General features: G+C 44.9%; 1 protein-coding gene across 3 annotated transcripts in view; it reads right to left on the bottom strand.

Annotated features, from left to right (window-relative positions):
* Nucleotides 1–2,914: 2,914 nt before the first annotated feature.
* Nucleotides 2,915–23,717, bottom strand: part of epha3 (eph receptor A3) — a 74,766-nt gene continuing 53,963 nt past the window's right edge. The window contains exons 12-19 of one of the 3 annotated variants that reach the window (XM_056579432.1): nucleotides 21,678–21,863; nucleotides 19,130–19,191; nucleotides 16,855–17,064; nucleotides 14,039–14,188; nucleotides 13,117–13,310; nucleotides 8,028–8,183; nucleotides 5,382–5,487; nucleotides 3,359–3,449 (exon numbers count right to left, since the gene is read on the bottom strand). In XM_056579432.1, coding sequence (XP_056435407.1) covers nucleotides 5,409–5,487; nucleotides 8,028–8,183; nucleotides 13,117–13,310; nucleotides 14,039–14,188; nucleotides 16,855–17,064; nucleotides 19,130–19,191; nucleotides 21,678–21,863 — 1,037 coding nt within the window. In that variant the 3' untranslated portion in view covers nucleotides 3,359–3,449; nucleotides 5,382–5,408. Of the gene's footprint in view, nucleotides 3,450–5,381; nucleotides 5,488–8,027; nucleotides 8,184–13,116; nucleotides 13,311–14,038; nucleotides 14,189–16,854; nucleotides 17,065–19,129; nucleotides 19,192–21,677; nucleotides 21,864–23,717 lie in introns of all 3 variants that reach the window. The other 2 variants (XM_056579429.1, XM_056579431.1) reach the window with 2 other exon arrangements.

The raw sequence follows: 23,717 nt of genomic DNA, 5'->3' as shown, positions 1-23,717 counted from the left end.
GTTAAGTACAATTGACTTCTTGTTTTGGAAGCCCAATTTACTAACATGTAGATGTGTTTATGTCTTTTTTTTCAGAATGATGCTGAATGGTATAATGAATAGGACAACATGTGTGCTTGGCTATAGTTAAGGAGAATTAAACTGCTTACACACAGTGTTGAAATCTGCTTTGGGACATATCCAGTCTCACACATCTTGTTTTTGTAAAATATTTTGAAAATATTTATTATAAAAATATAAATGTTTCCACTACAAATTGTTTTACATTAGTTAGACAAGGCAATCTATGTTTTCATGCACACACAACGCACAACCAAGTCCCCACCCAACCACCCTAACCCCTCTCACACACATAAACACACAAACACGCACACTGACATCGTGACACACACACACACACACACACACACACACACACACACACACACACACACACACACACACACACACACACACACACACACACACACACACACACACAAACACACACACACTCAACGTCCACCAGGGACAGACAGGTAGGTCTGTAGGAAGAAAAGGAAGGTCAGTTGCATAACAGTATTGCTCTTTCAAATGTCAACCATTTTGTAAAGTAAAAACAAACAAAAATGAAACATAGCGCTGCCACATAACTTATGAATATATTACCTGAAAAAGGGTTACGATGCACTGTAGAATGTTAACAAATAAATAATGAAACCATAATTGCTTTTTTATTGTAGAAAAGAAAAAAAACACCAGACAACAATTATAACTCAAAATAAGATATAATAAAAAAATCTCTTTTTTTAATTAAAAATGTTGCACTTTTTTGTTCACTCTTTTATACATAGTAACATTTGTACAAAGGGGTGGTCATGTGGTGGTCTCCATGACTCGCTACTGTTATCTTTCTTCATTTTGTTATCGTTATTAGTATTTTGTACATTATGTACACGCTAATTTGAGTACATAACAGCAACACAAATTTTCCTCAGAAGCATACAAATCTTCTCTGTTCCCTGGCTTCAAATCACGTGAACAGGAAAAATGCTTGGGATTTGACTACCAGTTATGCTCTGCAGCAGCGATAGGACGAAAACAAGAAATGAAAGCAAAGTGCTTAAATAGTGGATTAGAGAAAACGTGGCCAAAATAATACCATGTTTGCCCCTTCTTATAATAACAAACCACTGCCCGGTACCTTCCTTGCACACAAAACCTGCCGTTTGTTAAACAATACTGACGTAAGAGTACAACATTGTTGCATTTTTTTGGTCGTTACATTGGGCATGTTGACAAAAAGAAAAAAACATACAATGACGTCAATGTCCTGTAAGTGCTAAGATGAAAGTACTCTGCCAACAGCGCTGCATTGCACCAAGTATCACGTTGCCGTAGATCCAGGTTTTTTCTACGTGTTAACCTGTATAGATATGCTGCATGGCGTAACATCAGACAGCCACTTGAAACCGTTTTGAACACTGAATCATTTGGAAGGAAGATCTTGGCACACGCCTAACCTGGACCAACTATATAAAAATAATAACATGTTGTCAGTGATATTCCCTTATTAATCTCATCGGTAGTCAGGACGGACGTCTCAAACAAAATACAAATATATGTTGTTGTTTTTTTGCTTTTTTTTTTTTTACAGACAACAGTCAACTGAAAAAAGAGAAGTTCCTGGTGAAACACGGCAACTGGGAGTAATTTATCTCTTTCACTTTCCTTATGACTTCGCTCAGAAAACCTTTCCTTATCTGAGGCGTTCTTAAACCTGTCCAAAGACAATAGTCCATGCTGTATTTGCTCAAAGAACACATAGTTATTGAATGAATTTCTTTGAGCTCCACAGAGACCGAATAACATATATTTGGAGAACTGCAAGAATCCTGCATATGAATTATTTATATCCAAGCCTCTCAAAGTGATTTCAAAACAGTGTAGATGATGAGCACCAGATTTTAAACTTAGTTTAGAAGAGGTCTCAAAAGAGTTTTCAATGTTAATGAATCATTCCCACACGTGAAATCATTTGCACAGAAAACAAAACAACCAAAAAGGATTGGATTACTTCACAATTTACCACCCGTCTGTGATGCATAATCTGCAAGTCAATCTATCGCAGCAGATAGTATGAACATTTCATTACCCACAGGTTTTTAAATTACTGTCATGGTAAAAAGAGGCAAATAATCATTGAAAAGAAATGTGCATGGTTGGTTGGTTTCAGTACATAACATCGTAACATACACACTATTGCATCTTGGCTGAACATGAGTCCTTTTCCATACTCTTCCTCGCTCCCACTATCCGTTGACCTGTCATCCCCTCTCATTCAGTCCCTCTCAACAATACTAGTGGTGTTTGAAGTGTGACTTTAGTTCCTGTGCGTTTGAAAGCACACCATTTTGACGCACGATATACATGTGACAGACAGATGCATGGGCTATATGGATGAGACAATACGATTATAATGATTATTATTAGTAGAATTATTGCTTCAAATGGCACACCCGTTGTGTAAAATATTGCAGAGGCTAGAGCTACAACGTAAAATGGCTTCGTTATTAATCTAGCTGTGTGTATATGGTTATATGGTGATCTAGGGTTCTCAGATGACCGGTAGACCGAACCTCAACCCCCACCGAACCTCAACCCACCCCTCGGCTCAACGTCCGGCCGGGAGAAGGTTCCGGAGCCAGCGCTGCTGCTGTCTGCCGGCATCTTTTATGCAAGACATCACAAGTTCCGTCCCTTTATGGATTGGACAAGAGGGGCCGGTGGCTCTCCTCTTCAGGTTGCAGATCACAGGGGCAATATCAAAACACCCTGTCCCAAGCCCCGCCCCACCCCACACACACACACACACACAACAACAACAACACTCCTTGGCACATTGTCTTTCCCCCCCCCCCCCGCATCACTCTTCCGCTATGTGTCCGTAAGGCCTCTCATCGTGGACAAGTTAGTCGCTTCAGGAGTCGGCGAGCTTTAACAAGCTGGCAGGACTTTTGCTGGATCCCTGTTACCCCGGCGACCCGGGTTATGACATCATATTTGACTGGACCGATATATACATATAAACATATAGATCTATAGATGTATATTTATATATCTATATATCTTTATATATATAAATGTCGTCCCTCTCTCATTACTACATTCAATCTTTTTCAGTGTTTTATCTCCATGGTGATGGCCACTGTGTTGGCAGAGCAGTATCCCCGCCCCTCCGACCCAGTGGGGCCGGTCCCGACAGACCAGGCTGGGCCGTGCCGCCATTGCTCAACCTTTTAGTATTGTTCTTGTTTCTTTTTTTGTACACATGCTTGTCTTTTGTGTTGCTGGGATGATGTTAAACCGGCACGGGGCAGTTCTTGGTGTGGGTGTCCAGGGATGCTTTCAGGCTGCTCACAATGTTCTTCTGAGAGCCGCCAAGGGTTCCTCCGGCCTTCTTCAGATCCCTTTGGAGAGCGGGAGGGACGGGGAGACAGAGCGAGAGAGAGAGAGAGAGACACACACACAGAGAGAGACATAGAGAGACAGAGACACAGAGCGAGACAGATATATATGTATATATATATATATATATATATATATATATATATGTATAGAGAGAGAGAGAGAGAGAGAGAGAGAGAGAGAGAGATAGAGGCAGAGAGGGAGACATAGATACAGAGAAAAAGCGAGCGATAGATAGGGAGAGCGAGAGGGAGAGACAGAGAGAAAGAGAGAGCGAAAGACATTGAGACAGACAGGGAATGAAAGATATGGAGAGAGTGAGAGCAAGGGACGGAGAGAGATACGGCCAGATAGAGAGAGCGAGAGAGATACCGAGAGGGATACAGAGAGGGATAGGGTGATACGCACAGAGAGATAAACAGAGATCCAGAGGGAGCGGGACGGACAGGGAGGGAAGAACAAGTGAGACAGGGAGATAGAAAATGACATTAGCACAACGTGAAGACGTGACATCTCGTGTGACATTAATGACATGCACCCGCCACTGCTCTGCTCCACCGTCTCCACCCCCCGCATCCGCCCTTTCATCCGTCACTCACAGGACGGCCACGTCGGTGCAGAAGGCCACCGGGCCGCCATTAGATCAAAAGGCTGGGGGGGGGGGGTCATGAGTCGCCGTACATACTCCATCGCTAACAATCAGGGAGGCAGGGCTGGGTGGCCTGGGGGGCCGGCTTGGGGGGCTACGCCGACAGCTGCTATTATGCCGCTGTCATTGGCAGACAATGGCATGCAAAACGCAGCCGCGGGGATAAAAACAGTGAAGTGTCCTGTGTGCGATGCATATCACACTAACGTGTGTTTCTGCACCGGGGTAGAAAGGGGGTCACCTGGAGGGGGGGGGGGGGGGGGGGGGGGGGGAGGGGGAGCGGGGGGGGCAGAGCAGCACCCAGTACGATGAGATAAGACTCGGCTGTAGATAAATGCAATGCAGCAAGAAGGGGGCTCATGAAACGATTGCAATAAGTTGCGTGCGTTGACTGTAAAACACATTAGTATGCAGTTAACGGGATGAGCTCGTGAGGATCACTTGGATAGTATTTCTCGTGTGAGGAGATCGTTTTTTTAGACCAATGGATAAAATATAGATGCAGACAGACATACACACACACAAGCGCACGTTCTTTCTTTCCAAATGCAGTATAGGTGATGCATAGCTTTTGGGGGCTCGTTTGCGATGTTCACTCGGGGATTGTATTAGTAAAAAGCATTGTAGCGGTACAGTTAATGCGCCACACTGTTGCAATCGAATTACGGTAATGCAAGCAGTAGGTTTGGTTTGTTGACGGGCAGAGCTGGATTGAGACGTTGTCAATTATGTTATGGGAAACACACTGATGGGCAGTCGCCAAACGACTCTGCAATATAGACCCAAAATCAATGGCTGGGGTTCCACTAGACCCTGAAGTGCCCTTTCAAAACTTTGGAACATAACTTTTATAATTCATTAATTATTAAATTTGTTCTGTGCAATAGTGCTGCATTCATTGGTACTATACGCTACAGGTTACATACCATACTTTTTCAACAAATTTGGTCTATACATTAATCATGTGACACTGACTGACTGACTTATAGTACATTTGAATAAATGTAATTAAATAATCACTTAGCAGACTGATAAATATGGTCATGTAAAAGTTACGTAATTACTCCAAATATGTGGACGAGGTTGTGTGGAAGGAAACACTGAGATGTTTTCCCAAACCAAGCCATCAATTTTGAAAGGGTCATGAAGATGAAAGCCCATGAGTGGTTGTGGCAGATTAAATAGTCGAAGGAGAGAGGATTAGGTGGAGGAGACAGGGGACGGGGTGGGGTTGCGAGGGAGGGGGAGGGCGGGGGGGGGGGGGGCTGTTTTTATCTCCACCCACCATCCAGAGCCAGAGGAGGAGGAGAGGCTAGAGAGTGGTCATCCCCATGGACGGCTCCCATTCGGGGCAGGAGGCGGGAGTGATGTGGACCTCGGTCACAACCATTCTACCGAGACACATCGGGGACCCAGTGAGGTTAGCACAGGCAGTCAACTGGAGCATGTAGCATTCAGCTATGTATGGTGATGTGTCCTCCTGGAGTCTGAGAACGTCTTTGGAGCCGATTTCTGATGTGTGTGTGGTGTGTCGTTACTGGTCCAAAGGGTTTCTAAATGGTATTTAGATGTTGCTTCTTCCAATTGGGCGGGTCTTTCCCTTGATTTAGCTAATTTGTTTTGAATCCATATGTGGAAGTGATTTTGGGAACCAAAGACATCATGTGATAGAATGAAGGTGAATATGATATGCAAACCAACAACCAAACAGTCTCTGCAAGATTAAATAACAATGACATATGAAAAATGTAGAGCAACGTAAACAACAAAAAAAGATGTAAACTAAGAGATAAACACAACAACAAACATCAGAATATTGTGCCAGACAGTGTGTTATGCATAACAAAAACATTACACCTTTTTATGCCATTATTATGGCACGGCATTTTGTCTGAAAGGGCTGGGCCTTTGATTTACCTTCACTGATCTGTTTGCTTCCAGACTATAAAGCGCTCAGAACAGATCAATCAGCACAGAACAGCTGTGTGGGATGAGTTGAGTTGAAGGTCATGAATGGTCATGGCCTTGTGCTGAATAACAAGCACTGAATTAAGACTTCACAAATCAATAGAGCAATGCAAAGCGCAGGCCAAGGCCGGGACGGGCCTTGTAATGGCATTTAGTCTGTAGCTGAGCTAGCCTCAGCTGTGTTAGCCCCGGCCTTCACTCGATTGGATACTGCACTGATCCAATTTTGCATCGGCAAGGGAAATAGCCATGTATGAAATGATCCATTTAGGGTCAAAGTCACATCTGTGACTTATGCTGTCAATAGCCATGTAGTTTTCTTAAAAGTCTGCAGCGCAAGCTCTCTTTCCTGTTACTGACAGCAAATTGGCAGGGGACACACTCTGTGATCAAGCACATCCCATGATTAAATGTCGGAGGCGAGGGGCTCGGAGGAAAGGCGATACAGTCCTCTGGCCTTGATCCTTCACCACCACCATACCTCCACCCTCCTACCTATGGATGCTTTGATCACGCTGATTATCCTCGTCCTATTATTTAAAATGTCACATCCCAACACAATTAGCAAACCAGCTGGCCAGCCCCATTCTGTCTCGGCGTACTTCTCCCTGCTTAAACGCAGGAGAGCCTTCTGATGGGCCAAGCATACTGTAATGCATCCACAAATGATTTGATCCCCATACACCCTCTCTTCCTTCTACCACGTGCTGACGTGTGTGCATAAAAAACACAGAGGTGCAGATTTGTTTATTTGCTCTATGATTTATTGTTTCTAGCATTTTAAGAATAAGTCGCTGCCTTTGAAAGTTATGCCATAACTTAGTCTCTGTTTGTGGAGGATGAGTGAATTAAAGAGAGCACATTCAGGACCCAGAGACAGCCTCCTACGTTCTGTCATACTGCAATGGTTGTCACGTTGTTGCAATACAGGGTGAGAGAGAGCTAGCGACAGAGCTGATGCATGGCCAGACATACGGAGACAAAGTATGCGAGCTCGCATTTCATTCCACTGTTTGCAAATTGTGTGTTGACACATTTTCAAATAACCGCATAGCCACATTCAAGGTCTTAGAGGCGTTTCTCTGAAGGGTGCAGTTGCCCAACATGTTATTTCTCAGCCTGTTTTGGGACAGCTCTCTCAAAATGTTGCACAATGCATCCACTTTTCGCACTCATTCCGTATCACTCAAATAAACAACATGTCAACTTTACCCTAACTTTCTTAATATTAGAAAGTATATATAAGTGCCACACTCAAGAGTCAACTGCACATCCTTAGCTGATAATGCAGGTGGCAGGTGAGAGGGGTGGTCGTTTATGTCATTGTCTCTAAATAATCAAGGATACTAGGCATAGTGGGAAGGTCTACTCCATTGTATTGACTTGGGCACTTGATGTGCAGGCTTTTCTACACTAGAGTGACAACATAAACAAATACTTATGTGTTTATCGGCAGGTCAAACAACTAGTTGCACTTGGTGCAAAGAGTGGAGAGAGCGGGCAATCGTGCTCTGGCCCGATACAGATCAATTGTAACTTACATAAAAATGCTCTAAAGCATAAGTTTCTCTGTGCTATCATACGCAGCCTCATTCAATGTCTGGCACTTCCTTTTTAGCAACAGACCCAGATTGCGGTACAAGTCAAGAACCTTGTCCAGTCCCTAAGGAGTACTTACACCCTGTGAAGCCCTTGACGTACTTGCAGCTTAAGCTGAAGTCCCAACAAACACCAACACCTAACTTTAGAAAGTGGGTTGGAGTGGGCCAACACCACAACGACAGCCAACACGCATTGATGGGTATGACACAATGGCTCGATGCTGGTGTTGTTTGGGGCAGTTTTCAAGCACTTAAAACGCTCTGAATTCTGGGCACGGATTACTGAGGAGAACCTGGAAAACACGATGTCTGTCATCTGTGTGTCATATGTGTGTGTTTGGTGTTATGCCAATGGTCCTTACTCTGTAGAGGTCTTGGGCATGGTGTCACAGGAGCTGTAGCAAACACCAGAGAAGGCTTCCTTGCAAGGCAGCGTCCTCATTCCATCCATCCAGTCTCCTACGGTGTCCCACGATGTCGCCTCTGAGGTGCTCTGTTCCAGCAGTTGATTGGTTGGCCTGGGAGATAAGAAGGGTCGCATGTGTTAAACATGTGGCATGTTCTACAGATATCGCAACATTAAAACCCCAATTGATTAAGTTGATAATATACATCACTCTAGCCTGGCTCCGCCCGCCTAAGCACTTCCCCTCAATTTTCATTTCCCTTCAGTACTACGTCTGGTTTTGCGGTATATTCGCGGGTTTTCTCCTTCCAAATTTTGTGCGTCCAAACAGCGAACACAGGGAGTGGCTGAGAACAATGACGTTAAAGTCAGCTATCATTGACCGACATCTTCACGCACGGTGTTTGGTTTGAATACAGCCTGCGTGCATCGTGATTCCCGGCCGGTCCCAGCGCATGACATACGTCCCGACCAAACGTTAGCGATTGTTTGAGGCAGATCCAGAGTGGCACTGGGCAGATCCAATAGTTTTAAACTTCAACAGACACCCGCCTTCAAGTGAGTTAACGTTAGTACATTGAGTGGGTCCAGACTCTCTGTGAAAATGAAATTAAGTATGAGAGTCTGGTAGTCTGGTAGGACAATCTACACACTCTGTGTAGATGTCTACACACTCTGTGTAGATTGTAAAAAATGGTTCAGTAGATTTGTGGGGAACGCACAAGGGTACAGTGTTTTGGATGGATGAGCAAGGAATGAGAGTGGAAAAGCAAAAAAAAAGCAAAGAGTCTAACATTGTATTGACAATTTTCACATCGTAAAAAACACATTTGCATGGTTAAGACATACATGTAGCTATAAAACCACCTGCAGAAACGCTGGTGAAAATGCCTTTCCTGTATGTACTCCAAACGCCATGCATGGTTTATGGTCTTTGAGTTCGAGTAGTGGGTGTCAGACAGAAATAATTCATATAACATGCACTCAGAATAATGATAAGTAGTAAGTAACCATGGTCGACTTCAGCTTAATTGTATTCACACTCCATGCATACTGCACTTGGCCACATTATTTTTATGTTGACAAGTTTTAAATCAATCAAATGAAGTGCTCAGCTGACTTAAGAGTAAACAACCATCACTCCTCGTTCCAGAAAGGAGAGGCAGTGGTAATTAAATTGTTACTCACTAAAAAGTAGATTACACGCAACCATATCGTGACTGTTATGATTACCGTTTTTCATTAGAAAGACTGTCAGAGCTTATAAAGAGAGATAGCTTTAAACATAATAAGTGACAATAATAACATAGACAGGAACACCAGAGTTTTCAAATATACCAAATTTCCGTTCATGCTTGAGTGCAGATGTACTAATCGAGATGAACCATATTTAAAAGTGGGTCATTGGGGCCTGTTTGCTCCTACGAGGAACCTTTGGTAAGACACAAGTGTCGGGCATATCAGACACAGACACTTGATATGATGCACTGAAAACATGCTCGCAGAGACACACCAGTCGGGGGATCCCCCCAGGGAATAGACCCTGTGGAGTCGGTGGGGACAGGACACGGAAACCAGGGTATTGGTGTCTCTTGGGAAATACTATTCATAGCTGTGTAAATAAACTCATTAGCATACAGGGAAGTCCACTCCCGTCTAACTTATTTGCACTGTCAGGAAGGTCAGAAACATGTTGGAGTGTGTGTCGGAGGTTGGCTTAATGTGTTGTGTATGCTAATTTTTGACTCTGTTTTGGGTTTCTGCAATTGGGTGAGTGTGTATTCATGGATGCATCTGCTTGCTTGCGTGTGTGTGTGTGTGTGTGTGTGTGTGTGTGTGTGTGTGTGTGTGTGTGTGTGTGTGTGTGTGTGTGTGTGTGTGTGTGTTTGTGTCTGGTGCTCATGTATGCCTGTGTTTTCATCTGTTTGTGTGTGTGTCTGTGTGTGTGTGTGTCTCTGTGTGTGTGTGTGTGTGTGTGTGTGTGTGTGTGTGTGTGTGTGTGTGTGTGTGTGTGTGTGTGTGTGTGTGTGTGTGTGTGTGTGTGTGTGTGTGTGTGTGTGTGTGTGTTTGTGTGTGTGTGTGTGTGTGTGTGTACAGTGAATGCACAGGCAGCATGTGTGAGCATGTGGAATATGGGACTATGGCAACAGAAAAGACCCAGGGCAGCTCCTTATGGGATTTCAGGCAGACAGAGAGAGAGAGAGAGAGAGAGAGAGAGAGAGAGAGAGAGAGAGAGAGAGAGAGAGAGAGAGAGAGAGAGAGAGAGAGAGAGAGAGAGAGAGAGAGAGAGAGAGAGAGACATAGGCAGTCAGTTGTTTATCCTATATAATTGAATGGCAGGATTCCACTCCTGACACAACTGATAAGAGTCACGAAACGTGTGACATAAGTGGCAGCCACCTTAGTTGTTTATGAAAATAACTGAACGGCTCTCCCATAGGGTGCTCCTCTGCACATCGTATGAAATCCGGAGTTGTTAGACAAATCGTGATTGGCATGACCCGGTCAGCTGGAAATATTCCTGAACGGGATGTGGGCCAGATGCATATTCCAGGGAAAAAATGTGCTTGCAGATTCGACCGGTTTGCAGGCTGCAAGGGAAATGTTGCTCAGATGAAATAAGCGCACAGAAATCAAATATCTTCTATAAAGGGAATCTGAAAGAAAAGGTTGGATTGGGGGATGAAATGAGGGCGAAGAAGTGGGTGCCTGTAAGCATGGGTAGGGGAGCGGCGGGGTAGGGGTGTGTGTGTGTGTGTGAGTGTGTGTGTGTGTGTGTGTGTGTGGGAGGATGGGTGGTGGGGGTGCTCTTATCTCCCGTAACCCTCCAAAAACGGTTCTAGGCTGTCTGTGTACACAAACAAGCTGTTCAAACCCCGGGTATTGATTTTCTCCAGGAGCTCCATCTTCATCGGCCCACTCCGCCGCTCCCTGCTCTGCCGAGAGGTAAACTGTGGATGACCTTGCATCCCTCGCTTTCCCAAACTCTTCTCTTTTAACTTTTTTTTGATATTTATTTCATTCCTCTCCAGCTTTCACCCGACCCTCCGAAAACCGTCTCGGAGGCTGGAGGCTCAATCGCTAAGACGAGAGAGGAGGGAACTGGGGGGGATGGAACGGGAACAAAGCAGCGCGATGATGAAGGCGAGGCGGAGGGGAGCAGAGGATGGGGTGGGGGGAAAATGAAAGAATAACCGGTGTGTCGGAGCGAGGGGGCCGGCGTGGAGAGGGTAGCCGTTGGGATGGGAGCTCGGTTGTGCCCGTTGGCACGTCTGGCTCCACGAACGAAAAGTGGAGAGGAAAGAAGATTGGAGGCAAGTACACATGCATACTTGCAGACATGCATACAAACGTACATATTTACATACATACACATGCATACAGGCATACATATTTACGGTACATACACGAATACATTCACACACATACATACATATAATACATACCTATAGGAAGACACGTATATGCAGACACACATCCATGGACACCACATTATCCATCATTTGTTTTGGTTCGATTTGGGTGGAGATACAAGGACCATTTTTTTAATTTGCGGACTCGATCATCAATGAACTCTTGAGAAAGTGCAAGTGCTTGGCCAGAGGAGGACACGAAGGACACAGGCAGAGGAATTATTCCGTCTCAACATTAGTCCAGAACCACGTGTGTCAGACCTCCTCTGGGCGGGCAGTGCTTGTTCGGACGGCGGTGAGGTGTGTGTGTGTGTGTGTGTGTGTGTGTGTGTGTGTGTGGGGGGGGGGGGGGGGGGGGGAGGGGGGGAGGGAGGGGGGTAGTTCCATTAACCACGATGACTGTGCCGAGACAAATGAGGTGTGTGGAGCTTGAGTGCAGCTGCTCCTGCTGTGGGCGCGCGCACACAACACCCACACCCACAAAGACAATTTGCACACACACACATGCACACGCACAGCCACAAACACACACACAACACTCTCTCGCACACACACTTACACAAACACACACACACACACACACACACACACACACACACACACACACACACACACAGACAACACACTCACACACACACATCCTGAGAAATGCATAGTTTCCATAAATCACCACCGCCCCCCCCCCCACAGCAAGTCTGTGCTTGCCCAGTGTTAAAAGCCAATCAGGAAAATTACACGCGAACTCCAAGGGACCTATTTTCACTTTCTTAAGAAATCATTAGTCAATGTTATGAGCTCTGACGTCTCCATAATACCGCGGTCGGATTCTGCGAGAGGCCCAGTGCACGGGGACCTCTCCCCCTCCCTCCCCTACCCAGGACAGGCTCCCTGACTCTGCATGGGGTACGCCTGCTTCAGGAAGCCCCTAAATCACAGCACGGTGGTCCTTGCTAAAAAAGCAGATCATTAATATTTACATTTGACTACTGGAAATGGACCATTTAATAAAGGAAAACCTAATATCAAATGAATACATAAATAAGTACAAAAGTTTGTGTATTACACAAAAAAAATGAGCCGCTGAGATTAAGTATGTCATTAACTTGACCCATACCAAAATGAAACGCAGCAGCTATAATTTCCCATAGCAGGAGACGTGCTTCATAACATCCTGTACAGACAGGAAGTTAGTTGTGCTCGCCAACTGTAAGAATTAGGCCTAGTGTAAATATAGAAAATGGTGATTATTTATGACAACTACAATCACAGCAAAAATCTGAAAAGAGAATGGTAGGCAAAAAAGAGCAGGAAATCTTCCGTCAAGAGAAGAATCCAGAAAGTCCAACCAGTGACGATGTACCCATTCATTCTATAATTAACGATACATTAAGGAAACTCTGTCGTAAGAACGCTCTGATTTAAAGTTGTTTACGACAATAATTGTTTTCCATATAATCGCCAAATCTCAGTCAATTCCAAAGTCACAGATGGTCCCAGACACAATGGGCAAAACCTGGCAAAACCTTTGAAGACTTCAAAGCTCTGTGCGGTCGACTGGCACGCTTCCTCACTTCAAACAAAGCTCTAACTCATCCCAGGGTACGGCTTGTGTGATGATATACTCTATGTTACCTGGAGGTTGTGTTGGCGGTGATCTTGAGGGTCCCGGGGTTGCGGATGAGCTTGTCCAGGATGCTGACGATGTGCTCGAACTTGGGCCGGTTGTTCCTCTCCTTCTGCCAGCAGTCAAGCATCAGTTGGTAGAGGGCAGCGGGGCAGTCCATGGGCGGGGGCAGGCGGTAGCCCTCGTCCACTGCCTTGATCACCTGGGCGAGGGCAAGCAAGAAGGACGGTTTAAGATGAGATCAGAGGCGAGATAAGATAAGGCGGTTGCCCTGTTTACTCCAGAGAAATCTCGAGCTCCTGCCACCCTCTTTTTTTTCTCTCTGTTTCGATTGCATCTAGAGTCAAATCAAAGGTGTTTACACGAAAGGCACAACACGCACACAACCCCCTCAGCCTGTTTACACACAGGGGGATGTTTATGAGGGATCGCTGCTTGACACAGCTTTCAGGTTTGTAACCACATCCATGTTTTTTTCAGAATCTCGGAGAATGGGCAGAGACCGTAAGGGTACCGGTTTACATTGCCTCATCTCTCGTAGGAATGTACCAGCCTGCTAGGAGCGAGAATACATCTCTCTTTGATTCAAAATCTCACAACCGTTTTATTCGATTTGTGATTTGAAGAGAAATTCAAAACACTTGGGTCGACAAGATCAGCCAGATCATGGCAGATGGGAATGCGGCTTTCACAGCAGAAAGTACAGGACACTCAATACAATACAGCAATACAAATTAAAAAATGAACATCCAAATAACAATACAACTCCAAGAAATATATTGAAAACATATAAATATATCTGTATTAATACAATACAATAAAAACATGATACCTATTTTCCTTCCTAAAGTCTCAGTAATTACATGGGTGATGAATCCATTGCTATATTGTTTCATTATTTCTTTCAGGTTAGTGAGAGCTTGTACTCACGTCCTGATTGGACATCTCCCAGTAGGGCCGCTCCCCATATGACATCACTTCCCAGAGCAGGATGCCGTAGCTCCAGGCGTCACTGGAGGATGTAAACTTCCTGTAGGCTATGGCCTCAGGTGCCGTCCACCGGATAGGGATCTTACCGCCCTGACAAGGGGAGATGGAAGGAGAGATAGTGTGAGTTATAGCTGTCAGTCCGTCTGCGGAACACACTGCACTCTATGTATGGGAGTCTGCACAAACATCACATACCGACGATGAAGGCCAAGTTTTCTTTAGCGAACACAATGTTACCCTCACCTTACATCACATTTGTGATGCTGCTTTACACATTTCCTTATCCAACCTCCTTTTTTCCTTTCCATTTCCCAGACTCCATACTAACAGACAGACTGTATTTCCTTTGAGGAAGTAATCCTCTTCCATGTATCTGCTGACTTTAAAGTGTCCCCTCTTGATCTACTTCCACCGAGCTAGCCATCCGACAATAACCACTCAAGGTTGAGGTAAGGGAGCGGGGAAAGAAAAGTGGAGCAAAAAAGGCAAGGACAAACAGAAACCAATGGACTTCACAAAACATTACAATATGGACTGAAAATAGCTCCTCAGGAGTCCTACTCACATTCATTACCTTGAACAATATGATTATTTAGGTTAATGTGTGGGATGGAAAATTTGTGTGCTTGGAACAATGTTTGTGTCTTTACGACCACAATGACAAGAAATTATAATTTTGGGTCTCAACAACTTTGAAATTTCCTTAAGATAAGGGGCAGGACAGTTATAGACATCTCTGAGCCTACTAGACACTCTCTCTCTCGCGCGCACGCCCGCACGCCCGCACGCACGCACGCACGCACACACACACACACACACACACACACACACACACCTATCTGGAAACTTGAATAAGCTAGTTTTAGCCTTATCTGTGTTCATGACGCAAACGTTGTTTGCTGCTTCAGAAACTGTTTATTTCTGTGAGGCTGGCAGATTAAACTATTGCATTGCTGCTTGTTTGCTTGCTGATATTCTCATGGGCTCAATAAATTGGAATCTTGCTTGTGCTCGCACTGTTTTTTTGGAGATTCATTTATTCATGTGTTATTATTTGGTTAAAATTCGGTTCAGGTCAATTTCTATTTCAGTTTGAGTTCACTTCAGTTTCGGTGAATTCCCACCAAAAATATCCTGTACAAAATATAAGGTTATTTTTCCCCTTCAGTTGGAACCTCACAAACATAAAATCACGGTATCTTCTCATCGCCATTCATTTAGATGATAACAATACGTCTACGGTACATCACTAAAATAACTAAGTGACTCCACCATCCCGCCCCCCGAACGATGCAGAAATGGAAGAAGGAATGATTGCCGGGCCGTTCCTAATGTGCAACCAGAGTACGTCTCCCAGTCAGTGCCTGTGACTATAGAGTGTCCTTTAGCAGCCGCCACTCCCCTGACCTTGTTATGCTGCCTGCATGCCATTCATTGTTGTGATCCCACCAAGACAGAGTGTGGCATGAGGAGAACATTGCTGTAGATTTATGTCCACCTTATCACACCCCAGTGTGTTTGATGGGTTGGTTATTATCTCCCTAGTGTTCCGGCGTGCATGTGGAGATGTCCGTATAAAAAATTCTGGGATAAATGGCTTGTCAGTGCGTGTGTATGCGTGTGTGTGTGTGTGTTTGTGTGTGTGAGTGTGTGTGTGTGTGTGTGTGTGTGTTTGTGTGTGTGTGTGTGTGCTTGCGTTTGTGTGTTTGTGTGTGTGTGTGTTTGTGTGTGTGTGTGTTTGTGTGTGTGCATGTGTGTGTGTGTGTGTGTGTGTGTGTGTGTGTGTGTTTGTGTGTGTGCATGTGCATGTGTGTGTGTAAGTGTGTATGTGTACGTACAAATGTATGTATGAATGTGTGTGCGTGAGTGTGCGTGTGTTAGGTGCCGGCAGTTTGTGGTGTGACTATTTAAATTATGTTGGTGAGGGCAGATAAAGAGAGGGTCAGATGTGACAAAGTGACTATAGGCCTTCTCATACTCAGTAACTCTGTCATCATCCACCTCCCTTCATCCTTTCTCTATATATAAGAGACACACACACACACACACACACATACACAGCCAGCTCTCTGCTCTTTGCATCACCTAAAGAAGGGGGATGGTTGACTTGGATGGACAATTCCTGTTTCTTTTTATCAATTCAGTTGTTACTCTGTAGCAACTGAACATGATAATTCAAGATGGATTCAGATTGCAATCTTAGATCAACGCGAACAACCCCCCCCCCCCCCCCCCCCCCCCCCCTCAACCCCAAGGGACTGCCAATATTGGGTGCTGCACCTGCAGTCACACATGAGTGCACCGCGGCTGTTAGAAAATAGGAGAATGGCATCATTCATACATTGATATGCACAATGCAACGGCCTGCCAAAGACAATGCAAGGGCACCGTGGTCATTCATCTGAACTAAAAGGAGGAGCCACTATAGACACAGTCAGTTGACACATTCTGAAATGTAGAAACTGTAGTGGAATTGAGAGTCTTTAATCCTTGCGATGTGAAATCTGCTGTAATTGTTGTATTACTAATAAGAAAATGTATCTCTGATGATCTACTCATAAGCACTCTGTCCAGCTGATTTTATTTTGCAACCAGATTGTGCGACAAAACTTCTATTCGCGGCAGACACATTTTTATTGAACTGTCGATAGCTCTCAGCCTCACTAGTTGGTTTCTTTGGATAAAAGGGTCCACAGCTAAATCAAGTTTACGTTTTTTGGTGATTTCACACTTTTCCCCGCTCCCTCCCAGCTCACCCTCGTGGTGTAGGCAGCCTCCGGGTCGTCCTCCAGGACTCGGGACAGGCCGAAGTCGGACACCTTGCACACCAGGTTGCTGTTGACCAGAATGTTCCGAGCCGCCAGGTCCCGATGGACGTATCCCATGTCGGACAGGTACTTCATGCCCGAGGCGATGCCACGCAGCATGCCCACCAGCTGGATGCCGGTAAACTGGGCGTCATGCTTCTGAAGAAGATGTTTATGTATAGAGAGAGAGACAAAGACAGAGGCAGAGAGAGGGCGGGAGAGAGAGAGGGGAAAGAAAATAAAAAACATGCCACACAGCAGTTTAATAGATCCTAGGAAATGCTAAGTGACCTTTACAGCTATTTTGCATACAGAATCTTTCATTAACCTTTAAAAAGTACTACTGTGACAAACTATACGCTGATCTACAGTGGCAACCGAGAGCAGGAGTCAATGAAGCGTAAGCTATGTAAACGCCGTTCATGTATTCAAATTCATATGCAATTCAGCGTGAACGATTATAGGCGAATCTCTCTAGATGTGCTTTCAACAATAAAATGTATCCATATATAAGGTCATTCTTAAAGTTCACATTCATGGTATCTTTGAAAATAAGATCAATGTCAGAGAAACGTAGGCATTAAAAGGTTAAGTTTGTCACACAGAGATACAGACAGTGTTGGGACTATGAGGTTTGTACAAACAATCGGAAAGAAACAATGCAGGCATTTTGTTTGGTTTGAGTTGGCAGTTGGAGTGTTTACACTGGCGTGTGCAATCTTATACGCCCAGTGAGATGTCTGCTGATGCCCCGATGCAATGATAATAATAATCATAACATAAGCATAGCAAAGGGAGACACGGGCAAAGAGGGGAAGACTTCAAAATAAAAGTAGGATGATAAAAATACATCAGGAACGGAGGAACAGAGGAACAGAAATAGCAAACGTCAAATCCAAGGGATGGGAATATAATGGTGCTATTGTGTGTTTGCGTGTGTGTGTCTGTGTGTTTGTGTGTGCATGTGTGTGTGTGTGTTTATGAAGAGGCTGAGTGTTTTGTCTTTGAACCACAGACCCGGCCAGCACGTCTAGCACACTGTGCAATTACTTCACTGACCACCTGGCTGAGTCACTTCAAAGCATAAGCCATCTCGAAACACAGACACCAGCTATTGCATATAAGTGGTCTATGTATGTCTACAGATGTTGCTGTGGATGTATGCAAGCGTGTGTTTGTAGGACTGTGTGCCTGTGTGTGTGTGTGTGTGTGTGCATGCGTCTGTGCCTGTGTTTGTCTGTGTGTGTGTGTGTGTGTGTGTGTGTGTGTGTGTGTGTGTGTGTGTGTGTGTGTGTGTGTGTGTGTGTGTGTGTGTGTGCGTGTGTGTTTGTGTGTGTGAGTGGGTCTGTGCCTGTGTGTTTTTGTGTGTGTGTGAGTGCGTGCGTGCGTGTGTGCGTGTGTGTGTGTGTGTGTGTGTGTGTGTCGGTGACACGTCTCCCCGCTGATGAAGAGCAGACCTCTAAAAGAAACATGGTGGTTATTCCTCCCACTTCTTCTGAGACACTGAACAGACACATGTGGAAAGAGGCTAACTACACCAAGAACAGACGCGGGTGAAAAACATACCGGCTCCATGTTGATTCAATGTTTTTTTTGTGCTCTTTTGATTTAGAATCGTGGTTTGGCTGTTGTGGCTTGGCTAATTACAGTGAGGCATCGGAATTGCTCATTAGTCGGGGAGGGAGCGAGATAGAGAACTAGAGAGATTCTTCATTCCACTTCTCTTTCTGACAGTTTACCGGTACATAGCTTTGTAGAACGTGGACCGATGCACACAGTAGACCCTGGACGTGTATCAAAAACACATTTGTGCTAGTAGCTGAAAGACTCCCTGGTGAAAGAACAGTTGGCAGCAAAAAATAATAATAAAAAAGGGGTTTGGTAAGTGTAAGCAGAAACCACGATGGTTGCCATCGTGAAGTGTAACTGAGCCGTACACATTCTATCCGTTTTTTCCGTATTCATTTCAGTATTCTTACTTTATACGGTAAGGTTTGGAAAACATGAAGCACACGTTTATAGATTTGAGCCAAAGAATGAAAACCCACCCTCAAGTATGTTGGTAAAACACAAATGAAAGGCTGACCAAGATGACTAAGAGCACTGGGAGTCAGCTACAGCTAATATGATACTAACATAGGGAACTATTTTGGCATTCATTCTTTTATGTGTGCCTCTTCGAGGGGGCATGTGTTTGTGTTGCTGTGTGTGTGAGGACACCTACTCTTAGAAAGCTGTCCAGTGATCCGTTCTCCATGTACTCTGTGACGATCATCACAGGCTTGCCTGTTAAAAAACAAACAGAGAAACAAGATGGAAGCCTTGTTAGGTGAGGTAATATTGGTCAGCCTTTGACAGCAACAGCAAGGACAACAGTATAGTAGTATGCGCAGAAACACATGAGAAGATCCTAATGATGACATTCACTTCCTAAGAAACATCTTGGGAAGTGTCTTGTTGTGTGCCAAAGACACGTTGCACAGCTTGCCTAATGGAAGAGCAACAGATGCTCACACGCACAATCGGAAATGATCATAGGCCATTATGAATGATCCTCAATAAAACACACACACACACGCACGCACGCACGCAGACACACACACTCACACACACACACACACACACACACACACACACACACACACACACACACACACACAACCTGTACACAGCATTTAGGCTTGTGCCTTTCTCTGTCCTATTTTCTCGATACTGTTTTTGGGGGTTTCAGGCCGGTGAGCTGTCAGAGTGCGACATTGTTTTTCCAGTGGAGGTACATAACCCGGGTCAGAACCCGCCCTCGTCTGCAACTGATCAGAACCAACCAGTGCGAGGCTTTTACAGCCAGAGGTGGGCCGGCGGAGACTGTTCTCCACGCGCTCTGAATCACAACCTCTTATTCCAAAGTGGTTTACCCTCGCCAGAGCAACTACCTGCTTGTCCCTGTTCCCCTCATGAATCTGTACCTTGTAACTTCCTTAACGCACACACATACACACGCGCACACACACACACACACACCCACATGTATGTGCACACACATGCATACGTATGCACAAATGGCGTTTGGATATACACACACACACGCACACACATACAACCACACGCGTGCACACACCCAAACACAGACACATGCACACACACAGACACACAGTCATACATCCACACAAACACACAGACACACACACACCCACACTCTGCGGTCGCACAGAAAGAACTGGGGTCCGACCAGAGACAGATATGAGGCGAGCAAAAAGTGCTTTCTCCTGCTCTTACAAGCGCTGGTCTTGTAAACACAGATAGAGATACGGTTAAACAACCGCCAACCTCATCAACCCCCACCCCCACCAAGGCCTTGATGATGCATCGCTTTGTGTTTCAGACCAGACAGCTTTTACAGTCCCAGATGCAGCGATCAGCCATTCCCTATCTCACCCCCTCTATTCTCGCCTGCCACAACATCTTTGTTTTGTGTTGGAGTTCAAAAGAGAGAAAGGCGGGCGGAGCGGGGTGTGAGTAGAGGGAAAGATCTTTGAATGTGACAATAGTGTGTGCATGTGTGTGTGTGTTTGTGGGTGAGAGAGAATAAACCTGAGATACCTGTGTTGGTATGCAGCGTGTCCTTGTTTCAGTGTATTCTTCTAATTCATGCACTGTGTTTGATATAGCCTCGTGAGACCCTCGTGATCTTGCCAGTTTCAAAATCTGTTTTTCAAAAACTTTAATATCTGGATGGTCTCACGAGGCTGACTTTATGGAGGCCATCCAACCAGAGCCACCGGAAGGGAAATGAGGTGTGAAAGTCCCAATATTATTATTAAGAATTAACATCAAGGGCAGCATAATAAATCACATGAATCAATGCTCTGCGTGCCTGTGGATTCCGCGCATGTGGTGGGGAATCAGAAATGACCTGCCCTCTACTCTCAGGTTTAGAAGAGAGCTGTCTGGAGCCCTTTGCTAGTGAGAAAGGGAAGAGGGGGCGGGTGCCGGGTGTCTGCGTGCTGACAAAATGTGTTGTAGGCAGCAGCATCCTGCAGGGAAGGAGAGTGAGACGTATGGATTTATGGATCTCTGCTTGGCCTTGGACGCAGGCCCTGATCAGAGAACATTGATCTGCGGAGATTTACACCGCAGCCACTCCATACAAATCTCCCCGGGTCTTGCAGGAAGAATGTTTGCCACTTTAGGGCCATTTGTCAGATGGGGAGAATTCAAAATGGGCTACTTTGGGGAACATCTCACCGGGGATGAAAACGTGTCCGCTTGTAACAGGCTCACGCTGTAGCGCTCACACTTCTGTATAGTTTCGCTCTCTTGATGTGTGTTCTTTCCATACAGTTGACGATATAAGCACACATGATGCATGTGTCCTCATTTCAACAGTGAAATGAGTCAAAGTTAGGGACCATGTATAAGTATACCATACATTTTTTCTTCATAAAAATAATTTGGATAATGTCTAAAGAAAGGCCTTTTATCAAAGGATGATGCAGGATATTGTGTTTTCCCAATTGTCAATAGGCGACAGGCTCAAAAAATGCTTTAAAAATAGAAAATTAACAAATAAGTACAGACCTTTCCCTTATCTGGTTTAAAATATGCAGTTTGTGTGTTAGTGTGGGTGTGTTTGTGTGTCCCATTTGCACAAGTGCCAGTGTGTGTGTGTGTGTGTGTGTGTGTGTGTGTGTGTGTGTGTGTGTGTGTGTGTGTGTGTGTGTGTGTGTGTGTGTGTGTTTGTGTGTGTGTGTGTGTGCACGCCCTTCACTTACTGCGCGTTACGACCCCCTCCAGCCTGATAATGTTAGGGTGATCAAATTGGCCCATGATTGACGCCTCTGCCAAGAACTCCCGCCTCTGTTTGTCAGTGTAGCCCGCCTTCAGCGTCTTGATGGCTACACACATTTCCTTCTTGCTGGGCAGCTTGAGTCGACCGCTGCACACCTCCCCAAACTCACCTTACACACAGAAGAGAGTGATATAAAGTGAACTGCTTGTTTAGTATACTTGATACATGCTTCCAGTAACATTAAGCAGTATCAAAGTGCCAGACAAACGATTTGGATATAATAAAATCCCTGAATATTAATAAATTCAAATTGGATTGTTGTATTGATTATGACTAATATATTCATTATTATTGTAGTAATGATTCACATACATCTTATTCCCATGGGTCACCACTGTATTTTTTTCATTTTTTTTGCAAAATGAAAGAATACAATACAAGTAGATGGAAATTCAAGGAGAGAAAGAGAGAGAGAGAGAGAGAGAGAGAGAGAGAGAGAGAGAGAGAGAGAGAGAGAGAGAGAGAGAGAGAGAAGAGAGAGAGAGAGAGAGAGAGAGAGAGAGAGAGAGAGAGAGAGAGAGAGAGAGAGAGACAGAGAGACAGAGAGACAGAGAAGACAAAAACATAGAATAGGAAATGGTCTAAGAAAGAAGAAAGAGAGAGAGACGGAAACCCTGCAGGCCCTCCTCTCTTGAGAAACAACAAGATAGGGAAACAGAGACACATTAAACAGATAACCACTGGTATGTGTTCCATTGCAATTATCGGAGCAATTGTTCATTTTCGTGGGAGGGAAGGAAGTCTTCCCTGAATTGACTGAGTGAGTCAATTTACAATTCCCCGCAGCAGCATAAGTCATATCATTTAAGCCTGGTCAGAGGCTTTGATATCCATCTACACCACGCCCAGATAGCAATGAATTCACCGCATTGTTATTGCAATATTTCCAAAAGTAGTAAACAGAGAAAAAATCTATGATAAATGGTCTTTTCCATCTTTATAATTATTACTAGCATAATTTCACTAATAATATACTACACAATTTCCCGGATACACTGCGTAAATGGTGACATTTATAATAATTATATCCTTATGTTGTTGTGAACGTTTGGAAATCGCTAATAGCAGCAGGACAGGACAGGTTTTTCTATACGCAGTGTTTACAACACAGATAGTAAAGCCTTCTATCGATATCATTTATTAGACACATGATGTGGTGGGATTTTTCGATATCTAAATACCGTATATATCACTGCATCATAATTGGCTCTACCCTAGGCGTTGCACACACTGTGCATAGACAAACCCTGTCCTGCTCCTGCATACCACACAGCCGATTCTGTGGACCTGCAGTTTGCGGTCGGTGTGTGGGTAGAAATCCCGACGTTTTGTGGAACAGGAGACTAGGAGAACTGTGCAGACTGTTATGTTCTGTGTGCTTTACGCTCAATCCTTTCTGTCTGCACCCATGAATCACAATACATTACTCTGGTGCCTTCACTCCTGCTCATTTCACGGGGGAGTACATTATGAGCCCAGGAGGTGGGGGAGAGGAAAGGGGAGGAGAGGAGGAGAGGCAGCAGGTAGAAGGTAGGGGACGGAATATGGATGTCAGAAAGCAAAGAGGAGAAAAGGTAGATGAGAGGAAAGGAAAGGAGTGGAGGTCGCAGAGGGAGACAGGAGGAGGAGATGACGAGAGGAGAGGATGAGGAGATAAGGGGGCAAGCAGAGGAGGAGAAGGGGGGAGAGGAGTATCACAGGACGGAGATAGGGAGAGAGACAGTGAGAGAGAGAAGTCAATGTTAAAAGGGAGGCAGCCATGCAATGGAATAGAAAATAAAAGTTTGCCAAGAAATTGAATGGCAAAGCTAGAGAGAGAGAGACAGATGATAGGAACGAGGGGGTTCAAATGGATGGTTGGGGGTATTGGAATGGTGCAGCTGACAGGAGGGTTATGGGAGTAAAACACTAGAGCTGTGGGGGCGTGGGAGTAGTAAACCAATATCCCAGCTGGGGCGTCCGA

This window comes from Gadus chalcogrammus, chromosome 20 (assembly GCF_026213295.1).
Source record: "Gadus chalcogrammus isolate NIFS_2021 chromosome 20, NIFS_Gcha_1.0, whole genome shotgun sequence".
Taxonomy (NCBI): Eukaryota; Metazoa; Chordata; class Actinopteri; order Gadiformes; family Gadidae; genus Gadus; species Gadus chalcogrammus.
The sequence above is the reverse complement of the archived record's forward strand: the minus strand, read 5'-3'. Positions and strand labels throughout refer to the sequence as shown.